Source organism: Pempheris klunzingeri, chromosome 4 (genome assembly GCF_042242105.1).
Source record: "Pempheris klunzingeri isolate RE-2024b chromosome 4, fPemKlu1.hap1, whole genome shotgun sequence".
Taxonomy (NCBI): Eukaryota; Metazoa; Chordata; class Actinopteri; order Acropomatiformes; family Pempheridae; genus Pempheris; species Pempheris klunzingeri.
This window is the reverse complement of record NC_092015.1, coordinates 25,460,903-25,472,299: the sequence shown is the minus strand read 5'-3', so window position 1 is coordinate 25,472,299 and position 11,397 is coordinate 25,460,903. Positions and strand designations below refer to the sequence as shown.

The window sequence follows — 11,397 nt, the reverse complement described above, 5'->3', positions numbered from 1 at the left end:
AATGGTCCAATACAGTGCCCACATTACTCTTGATCACTGCACCAATCTGTCCATTTCCCACTCCATTTTACCCTCACTCGTGAACAAGACCCCAAAGTGTTTGAACTCCTTTGCAGCAACTGACTCACTGGAGGAAGCAATCCACCGTTTTCCTGGAGAGAACCATGGCCTCAGACTTGGAGGTGCTGACTCTCATCCCGACAGCTCCACTCTCAGCGAATGGAGATTGCAGTCTGCACTCATCTCACCTTTGGTTGCACAGGGATTGGATGGCTTATAGCAACGTCCCACTAATACTCCTGCAGTAATTCCAGCAGGATTCCCTGTGGGACATGGTCATAGTCCACCAAACACATGTAGACTAGATGGCCAAACTCCCATGACCCCTTGTAACAGTAAAAGATCCAATGTTCCACAAACACGATGGAATTTGCATTGCTCCTCCTGAAACTGCTCAAAACTGACCGGAGCCCCCTTTTCAGGTCAGCCAAGACCAACAGTGTCCACAGCCTTCAGCATCTCAGGGCGAATCTCATTCACACCAGGCACCTTGCCACCACGGAGCTTCTTCACAGCCTCGGAGACCTCTGCCGCAGATATGTGATTCAACAGCAAGCAATGGTCACCCAAACATTTGGCATGTAAACCATTAATTACAACTTACAAACATCTATAATCACAAAGTGTATGTATATGTATGTTGTAACACACATTATTGATTCTTAGTCATCCCAGACACTAACCATATACAGCATATATGCATATGAATAAATGTCTGTTTGAAAAGAATTACTAGAAGTTCGGACCAAATACTCCCAAATGTTGGGTCTGGAAGTCTGGAATTTCACAATCTGATGTAATGGTTTGAAGTGAATCACTGCTACTCTGACAGCCAGGTCCACTCCTTATGAACACGGCCTACACATAGAATTACATTGTGAGTTAGCAATTTACCAGCTATGCAATATAAGATACATAAGTGGTTATCATATTTTGTTAAGCTCCCATACTACCTTGTGTTAGAGGTATTGCAATAAGGAGCACATACTGTATGGAATACAACATTTGAAAAAATGTAATTACACATTTTCCAAGAAGGATGAATAAATAAGTCATTCATTACTTCATGTTTTAGAATGAGTCAAACACAACTACGATCTATCGCCCAGCTGAACCAGCAGATGCTGATGGATGCTTCTCCACATTGAGGTCTCTGTTGCTGTCTGGGCCCCCACACTGGATGGAGCAGATGCCTACAGTCCAAAAACCTTTCCTGGTGAAGCTAACAGATCTCAAGCAGTCATACTACTCAAACACAAAAGTAGGGACAGCCGGGATTTTTGTTTGTATCATAGAATTTATTGGGATCCATGGTAAAATGGAAAAGTATACATTTAACATTTTCATCTGTAAATGAATGCACAGAGCATTCTTCACCTAAATTAGGTGGCATTGGAAATCAAAGATCCATTAGTGACAGTGGAACATATTGTATAGAGAATAATAGAGGTATACTGTAGATTAAGAAATATATAGAGAAGAAAGACTCATGGAGAGAGAAAATACCCAAGGCTACACAGTCATGTCTTCAGATTCACATCACCATGTTTCTTTTTACTTCTCACAATATATCAGCACAGTTCTCCAGGGACATCTTCACAACTGTGGTCACTCCAAGCGTTCGTGCCCCCCCCCTGCTCTCGGAGTCACAGGTAAACACAACAATCGTCTTACGACTTACCACGACATCTTAAAGGACTAGTCATGCTGTCTGCAGCGACGAGCAGAGAGTCTTCAGTCACTATGCCTGACTGCTGTACAAAGAGCCAGTGGTTGAACGGAGGTATACAGCACTCTGGGAGAGGAGGTCACCAAACAATGCACATGGCTACAATTCACACTAGTCTACTAACATGGAGCTGCAGTTCTAGAAGCAAAGCAGAGCCACGTGTGAGTGATACCATCAGAGCGAACAGAGGGATTGAAGCCAATTAACTAAATCTTATATTTATCTTCAAGCATTTTCTGGGCAATGAATTCAAAAGGAATTACAAGTTAAGTGATGTAAACACACTTAACTCTCATGAGGATAAACAAGCAGTGGAACAATTTTGAGAAACCGTGTTCGTGCATTCTGGTGAGGAATCAGATCAAAACGAGGCATCGCTCCAAGTCAGTGTCTGAAAAAGCACAAATCCCTCATACCAAAGGTGGATGGCACTGAGTGATGGATCAAAGATTTCAAATTAAAAGCCTACATCTCTGTTGATGTATGCGTCTAGTTACAGTTGTGATCCCTTTGCTTTGATTCGTAGTGACCTTAACATAAAAGCAGACAAGTGCACGGCTGCAGCTCATCACAAACGTGTACGCACGACTCTGATCTCCACTGTCCAACTCTGTCTCTGCAGTCAGAGGGAGTCCTGTTACAGTAGGCAGCAGAAAGCCACAGTAAACCTGAGAATAGAATCTGTAGGCTTCCACAAGAGCTCTCGGTGTAGAAGTCACAGACAGTCTGACTTTGAGTATTGGGTCCAACCACTGACTGTACACTGGGTCTAAACCAGCGATCCACACTGACCGGTAGCTGATGGTACACTCACATTAGAAGCTGAAGTCACTACACAGCAATCAATATACAGTGCGTTCTTTCACACAGTGGCTTCAATTGCTGAAAGTAACTGTGGTTTTCAAGGACAATCGTCCTCTGTCTCATTAACTATGTCAGTAATATGATGATGCACTCAGCTGAGCCCCTGCTCTTCAGCACCACAACCTGCATGCCTCTGTTTTAAAGGGTTCATTGAATGAGCTGTTTGCACAGCTGATTTTGCAGGGACAATACAGTAATAGCTTTTTGAAAGGTAGCTTAAAGGGAACTTTCTGTTTATAATCAGCTTCAAGTGTAATATCACTGTTCGCTTGTATGGAGAGCTTTCAGGTGGCACGTGTGTGTGATCCACATCCTGTCTCGCTGTTGCCACGAACCACATCCACCATGTTCACCCCGTCACTGACGAACAGATACAGTACAGGGAACGTTAGAGCTGACTGTGGCTTGAAGTGGACCTCAAGGTTTTTCCAATGATTCATTATATGAAACATTCAAAAATGTATTAAACAACAGTAGCTTAATTTATGCAGAGTTGTTTTCAAAATTGCATATGCTAAATTAGTGACTCCCCTGTGAAATCTGTGGGTAGCTGTTAGAAATGTACTGGATAACCTTTAAATGGTTTCTGGCCTTGGTTTTAGTGGCTCTGCTAAATGTAAATGTAACCATTTCTTTTACTGACATCATAACTAAGTTATTTATACAGATCAAGACTTTTCCTTCAAATCCTCCTTTTCACACATTCCCTTTTAAGTTTCTAGAGATTATATCTTGCTAGAAGAAGCAGAATGTGGATTCAATAAAATCTTTGTCCTAAGACAGACATTCTAGTTCTCCATGGTGGATTCTCACCATTTTCACCAACTGACCTTTCCACAGTCTGAGAGGCAATATATCTTGCTAGCAGAAATACGTAATGAAATGAAATCATGGCTCCCATCCAACATCTATTGATGGAATCCTGCATCAGCAATGACTGCCATATTACAGAGGGTTACTCCAGCAAATTAGTATTACACATGCATACAGCTGGAGGATTTGCAAAAGACTAAAAGATTAAAGGAGAACAGTGAAAGTCGATGCAGCAGGCCCGGATATCCTCACTTTTAGTCCCTAATATGGGTCAAGATCCAAAAACACTGACTCCTCCAATTCCCATCACTCAACTCCACACGGTCCATCACTATCACTTAGACTCACATTACTAAGGTGAGTGATGATAAACAATAAATAATCTCTAGGAACTAAAATGAAATGTGTGAAAAGGAGAATCAGAGGAAACAGACTCATCAGATCTGATCAGTAAATAACCGTGTTCATCTATATGAATTTTGGCTGACAACGTGCTGCAGCTTCAAGCATCAGGATGTCATCACCTGGCTTCGTTTGTGATGGCAGCTGTCTGGGGAAAAGTATATTTGCATTTACTCATTTCCAACTGCTTCAAGACGAAGCCTCCTTCTATATGAGCCTCCTCCTTTCCATATCAGTCAAAGCAGTGCCTTTTTAGAATATATCACAAATGAAGAATCTGGTTCGCCCTCTTGCCGGCTTATTCGTGTACACAAATATTGCTTGGACCATCCCAGACCACAGAAATAGCATATATGAGTTCCTAGAATTGAGTGGTATCCTCTTTAAATAGATAACCTACAATCTAAACCACTGTCCCTGCACAGATCAAAACAATATATATATAGTATATACTGTACATCCAAAAATATAGCTCGTTTCTTAAAGCTTTGCATGGACTGGAAGTGACACATGAATGGAAAGTACGGGCTGGGTGAGAGCTACATACTGCAGAAGATTAGAATGTGTTGGAACCAGCAGAGAACTGTGATCATTGCTGGGGCCTATATATAAACACAGCACTGTAAGCATGTGATGCACTCCAGTGTGCCGTACCGTGGAGTGAAGCGTGACCTGGATTATGAGAACAAGGCTACTAAATATTTCAATGTGATACCCCACACTTTGCTTTGGGACACATGGCAATTATTTCATCCCATCTATCTGTAGCACTGTACATGGACACCTTATACTGACGGCTTCCACACGACGTCCTTAAACTTTACCGCGTTCTTGTCTTCATCAGTTTTTTTTTTGTTCTTTTTTTGGTTTCAGCTAACTAATTTCATCGTCAGGGCACTTCACATCCACTAACACACGGTGCATCTGTTCATTTCTTAAGAGGCAACTGGTGTCCACAAAGCTGCTGGCTTGACTTCGAACCCCGTCCATCTTTCAATCCATCTGGGTAACCGTCAATGTTTGTGGGAGGGAAACATTTTTATACATTTCCACTTCTCGATTTTGGCTTAAAAACATTTTTCCAAAGCTTTAAGGGCCCTAACTAGTTTGTGTGTATCTCTCTTTTTATACCTCCTGGTGTCTTTATCTCTCGACACACACTCTTAACCAGTAATGGGACATGTCACAGGCACATGTAGGTATTTAGCAGGGTTACCAGGAGGAGAGGACCTGAATAAAGATTAACATTCTATACATAAAAGCCTCATGTGATATAATTGATCAGCCTATTCTATTCAATAGCATCCTCTGGCTATTTGTACTTAAAACAACAGACAGTTATAATAAACAGACGTCCTGTTGGGGATTGTCTTCTCATGTTACACTCACTGAGAGTCACCTGGGTTCAGCTGTCACTCTGCCAGTATCTGAACACTGCGGTGGCTGGCTGGTCACAAATCAGATCAGTGTATCGAGTGGCATGTTCATATGGATTACATCCTTCCAACACCGCAGCCTGTTTGACTTTGAGCATGCTCAGTCAGCCCCTGCAGGACACAAAGTCTTCTCTCGCCTCCTTCCACACAGGACTCGACACAGGAGGGGAAACAGAAGCAGAGCAAAGCAGGGAGCAGCGATCAGGTCAAGTGGTCTGAGTGGTCGCTCGCTCCGTCTAAGTCATCCTCCTCCGCTCTCATTGGCTCGACAGCTCCAGAGGAGTGCTGTGACTGGCTGGAGCAGGACATGTGGGAGGAGCGGCTCTGCGTGTCGTCCTCGTCCTCCACCATCGTCGCCCTCCCTCCCAGCCGCTTCTCTTTCCTCTGCTCTTCCTTCTCCTGCCCGTCCTCCTCCCCTCTCCTCTCCCTCCTCCTCCCACCTTTCCTCTGCTCCCCCACTGTCCACATGCTCTCTTCCTCGTCCTTCCCCTGCACCTCCCTGTCAAAGTCCAGCAGCTCCTCCATCATCTCCTCTATCTCCATCTCTCCGTCCAGCTCTTCCTCCACCTCCGACCGGAGCTCGCCCATGCTCTCAGTCCTGTTGGTGTCGTCTGTCTCCTCCTCCTCCCCGAGCCCCCTCAGCCTCTCGGGGGGGTCGCTGGCCTGACTCTCTCCGAATTCCAGGATGGTGGGCAGGTTTCCCTGCTTGGGACAGCGCTTCCTCAGGCTTACTAGGAAGGGTTGTGGCAGGGAGAAGATGTCCACGTTGTTGCCCAGGTCAATCCATGTCACGCTAGGGAAGCTGCCTGGATCCTAGAGTAGAGAGTATCAACATACTGTATTGAAAACATCATCATCATCTCTTGTCAAGGAAATTACACATTCAGAAAGAGGTTCCTTCATCCATGACAAATGGTTAAAATGTCCCGACCTTTGCTGCACATCTCCCCTGTCTCTCTCCCTCACCTCCTGCTAACTCTCTACCTTCAAGTCGATAGTGAAGGCATAAGGCGTTTTCCTAGAAGAAATGGCGGCCTAATAGTTATTCTATATAGATTTTTATTTGGTTAAAATGTGGCTAGCACGCCTGTTTGCTACAGTGCCATTCTTTGGTACAACCACCAGGTGGCACAAAGGAGGAGACATTCTGAAAATATAAGACTCGCACGTTTCCTAAGGAACCAAGTAAAGTTTTGGAGTGCCTCTCGTCTGTGATTGGTCAAACAAAGACGGTGCAGCACCTCTGTGCTCTATGTTTCCTTCATATCCATTAATTACATCTATTCAGACATCAGAGTCACACAACAGCAATATGTTGCTTTGTCCCCAAGTATGAAAATTGCGTCTCCAACATCACCGTCACTTTAAATCTGTTAGCAGTTTAAGGTGCCTGATTTTCATGGTTCCTCAGGTGTGGTGGACCTGGACGTGCTGTGTCAAAAGGGGCTAATGGTGACTTCAGCTTTATAAAAACTGATTGATTGATTGATTGAGTTATTAAAGCTAAAAAAAGAAGTATATTTGGGATCAGATCGCAGCTTCAGCACCTGGGGTCTTCTCTTTTGCTAAATTTGGATTGTGTGGCTCCAGTGACTACAATAACTGTGCTGTGTGTGGATAGACAGTCTGTGGATTATACCAAAGACAGATGGTGGAATTAGTTAAAGGTTGAAGTGTTTCCAAAATGGTTGCCCTTCAGAGAGGACAAAGATACGAGTGAGACAGCATTCTCTGCAACAGAAAAAAAGGGATCTCATTTATTAGAACGATATTAATACTAGAATCATAATATTTGATGGCTTGACAAATATATGAAAATAAGTCCCTCTCTGACCTTGAGGGCATCGGTCAGCTCCTTCAGAACAGCTCTGGTCAGCCTGTTTCCATTCAGTGCCAGGGTCTCCAGGTGTGGGAGGGCCGCCAGCGTGGGCAGGAGCAGCAGGAATGCCTCGTCTGTCAGCTCGCTGAAGCCCAACTCCAAGCTGACCACGTTGGAGGCGTGGCGCTGTAGGTGAGCACACAGACGCTCCATGTCCCGCGCCGTCAGAGGGATCCCGGACAGATCCAATGTCCCGCTGGACAGAGGGGCTGACAGCACCGCCTTCAAACTGCAGATGGACACACGAGCAAATGTATTCATGCCACTAAACAGAGCCAAGTTTTCAATTTTTTGATCATTATTTGCACTGTTTATCAGTTTACCAATAAATACCAAGAGCTTATAGTGTTAAAGTTTCATAATATTGCATTATTACACTGCATTTGAAACATTTCAGTGGCTTCTCTCCGTACTAGTACATGCACACAATAACTATATATGATAACACCACACATTAACTCTGATGGACACATTTACTTTCTCTGAGTGTGAGTATCCTTAATTATGGGTACAGTGAACCATAAAACATCAAACTTTTTGGCCAATAAATAACGGTGCTGGTCAGCCATGCTAGCAGGATGTGGGATGTCTACCTGACAAAAGAAATCAGTTAAACCTTCGATCATTCATCAAAGTTCATTCTTATCCCTGATAACTCGACTCAGCTCAGCTCAGCTCAGCTCAGTTCAGCTCAGCTCAGCTCAGCTCAGCTCAGCTCAGATAAACTAAGCTCAGCTCAGCTCAGCTCAGCTCAGCTCAACTTATCAGTTCATTATCACCATTTTTATCATCACATCATAATAAGGAGCGGGGGATCTGCAGGTAAAATAAAGCTCACTAATGAATGTGTAAACACTACTGTTAGAGACTAAATGCAAAGACAGAAAGGAAAAGAGTGCACACTCTAATGTTCACAGAGGACATGCTTTGTACCTTGGCAGCTAATGGAAACTATATGCACAGCACACTTGAGACCCACAAACACTGAAGAGCAGCTCAAGGGAGTCTGGACACACACACACACACAAAGGCAGAGAGACACTGAGGGGATTTAGGGCTTAAGAAACTGAGGTTTGGGGAATGAAAAATGGCTGTTGAGCAGCAAAACACTTAAAGCTATACTCTAACCACATGGTTGGAGCTAAAAATAAACCCAGTGGGGCGCCTGGATTTTGCAGAGAATTAAGCGAGCCAAGCACAAAGGGCTGATCTGGGGTCTGGTCCACAAAAAAGAAAAAGAAGTTGAATTTTTCCAGCTTACAAATGAAAACAATACTTGCAATACACACTGGACAATGACGATCACCCACAAATAACGCCCATGCACATAAGGTTTAGGGACACACACACACACACACACAAAGAAGAAGAATACTTCACGTAGGATTAAGAGCTGGTAATAAATCTGCTCCCCCAGCGACCACACATTGACAGAACATGAGCTGCAGCAGAGACCTGCAGCTTGGATTAGCACAGAGCTGGCCAGCAGTTCACTGTGAGGAGCGACTGCAATACAAACTGTGGGATTCAACTATTATCCTCTGTTAACAGCTGAGTGTGTTTATCTATTCACATACCAGAAAGAATCTAGGCCAGAGCAGCCCAAAGCAAAGCAGTGAACGTGGGTCAAATTTAGCCTTCCACAAATGTTTAACTCTCTCCCAGAGGTTACGGAGAGCCATCCGTCACCGCCGTATATTTTAGGTTTCATCTTTGGGGGCTAAGCACGCAGCTCGTCAATATACCAACATGAGTGGGTGGCAACATGGGGGCTGAAACAGGTAGGGATGGTGTGCATTTTCACAGAGGACAGCAGTGTTGGTCGGTCGGCCCACCACTTGTTCTGATGTTCATGATTCCCAGAGGATGTTTCCTAATGACTTTGGTGATCGTCTGACTTTTCTTCAAGTGTCGTCACATGGCTGCAGTTTTGAACACTTTTTGCTTATGAATATACTTCTAACTAACTAATGTTGGCATGTTAGGCTCATGTTTCATGATAACAACTATTTTCATTACTTGATTGGTAAATGGTCTGTATTTGTATAGCACCTTTCTAGTTATTTCAACTACTCAAAGCGCTTTACATGACATCCTCATTCACCCATTCACACATCATTCATACAGGAGGAATGTAATTTGGAGGAGACTATTCTTTCATACTCATTCACACACTGAAGCCATGCTTCAGGAGCAAGTTGGGGTTCAGTGTCTTGCCCAAGGACACTTCGACATGTTGACCCATAGGAGCTGGGGATCGAACCCCGACCTTCTGATTGAGGGACGACCCACTCTACCACTGACCCACAGCCGCCTGTGATTAATCCTTTGGTGTGTAGAAAGAAAATAGTGAACAATGTCATTTTCTCCTAGAGTCTTTTACTATGATGTCCAAAGCCCAAAGACATTCAGTTTATGGTGACATAGAACAGAGAAGTTGTCACATGCATTTTTGCTTTGATGATAAATCGATTATCAAAACAGTTTAATTTTCTGTTGATAGACGTATTGATTCATCTGCACGTGTGCGGCCGGGTGGATTATCCCCCATAGATACACCTGCCCCACTTCTCTGCCACATGCTCTGTTGTGCGTCACAGCCTTCTGTTTGTCTGTCTGCTTCCATAAGGGGCCGGTTTATGGGCTGCCTGCTGCCAAACCTGATTTTGTCCAAATGAACCTGCCTGTTGAGGCCGTTTGTGGTTACTGAGATTGGAGACGTTTGATGCACCATAAGGTTGTGTAGGCTTTGTATTCCTCATTATGTGTGAGAAGTCATCCTGTCACAATACGCATACCACAAGAAAAATGAATTAGGGCGGAAAGTAACAGTGATTCATTCATTCATTGGTGATTTATTCAGCGAAAAACCCAATGATGTGAAATTTACAAGCAACATATGTTCACTTATGAGACGTTAAAGTCAACAATGACTTGAATGAATCCCATCACTTCTTAAGTACTTCAGTGCATCCTTCTTGCTTGCAGTTAATTTAGTTTCAACAAATGTTAACATTGCGAACTTTAAGACTAGCACACTGCCTTCAAACTTCACATCAAAACAAAGTGGAGACAAGGTTTGCTTTTACTTCTGAACACACAATAGTCACCTTTCAGTTATGTAACTTGTTTGGAAGCACTGAGAAACAGCTTGCACTGCTTACTCCGTACTATATTCTACTGTTTTGCACGGTTTCATCTTACCAGAACACAACCTGTTTGTTCTGCTAAAATCTGCACTCTTTTTTGAACGGCCTACTCCCTTATGGCTCTAACAAATAAAACTACATTAGAAAACAGATGCTAGCAGTATGTTTTCTCAGCCTCTGGAACCCTCACATCACCGATGACATGTTAAAAGTCTGGAGAGCTCTCATGTGGTTTCCATCCCTTTCACATCACTTATGTGTTTTCCTATTATGGACCTCCTTCTCTATGATGGGGTTTGAGGAAGTCTCTCATGAACCAGACAGTCAGTGATCTCAGGGGACCACAACATGGTGCTACACATTCTTTTGCAGTTTCTTGCATCTCCAGTGAAATGGTGACCAAAGAAAGGCGTAGTAAAAACTCAGTGTACTGTGTTTGCTGCACAGTAAACCAAGCAAGCCAATAAGAGGCAATAGAGAACCTAATGTAATTAAGCTGGCTTGTTCGACACCAGTCCCTCCACCCTGCATCACCGCTACCTTAACACATATCCTGTGGGAAATGTAAGTGTCCACAACAGCTGTTCTCTGTAGCATCAGGATGTGCCAGCAAACATCCACAAACAGTACAATGTTTAGGGCACAGTTGCACCAAAGGATCACGTTGCAGCCATGGCAGCATGTTTCCTGGCTGCCTGAGGTGATCTACTGGACCAGTTGAACCCCAAATATGTGAAAATAGGGCTCTGGTTTAAAAATACCAAGGTTGTTCTTTAATTCTGATATGTGGGCCACTCGGGGGAAGCACATACTATCACCTTACAAAACTGAGAATGTGTTTGCAAACAGTTGCTCATCTACATATCCAGCAGACAGAGAAACATTACCACACATTTTGAGTCATGTTTCTGTCCGTGGTGAATGTGAATCCAATCTTGATTTTTTTTTTCTAGTCTAATAAATATATATATATATATATATATATATATATATATATATATATCTGAGCATCTATCTGAGATATATATCTGAGCAACTGGATGTTGCGACTGAATCTGTGGCCAT

At 43.5% G+C, this 11,397-nt stretch overlaps 1 protein-coding gene across 1 annotated transcript in view; it reads right to left on the bottom strand.

The window, feature by feature from the left end:
- Positions 1 to 5,389: 5,389 nt before the first annotated feature.
- The window catches only part of lrrc75a (leucine rich repeat containing 75A), a 44,772-nt gene continuing 38,764 nt past the window's right edge, over positions 5,390 to 11,397 (bottom strand). The window contains exons 4-5 of the mRNA XM_070829665.1: positions 7,139 to 7,412; positions 5,390 to 6,117 (exon numbers count right to left, since the gene is read on the bottom strand). Of these exons, the coding sequence (XP_070685766.1) occupies positions 5,506 to 6,117; positions 7,139 to 7,412 (886 nt within the window). The 3' untranslated portion in view covers positions 5,390 to 5,505. The remainder of the gene's footprint in view (positions 6,118 to 7,138; positions 7,413 to 11,397) is intronic.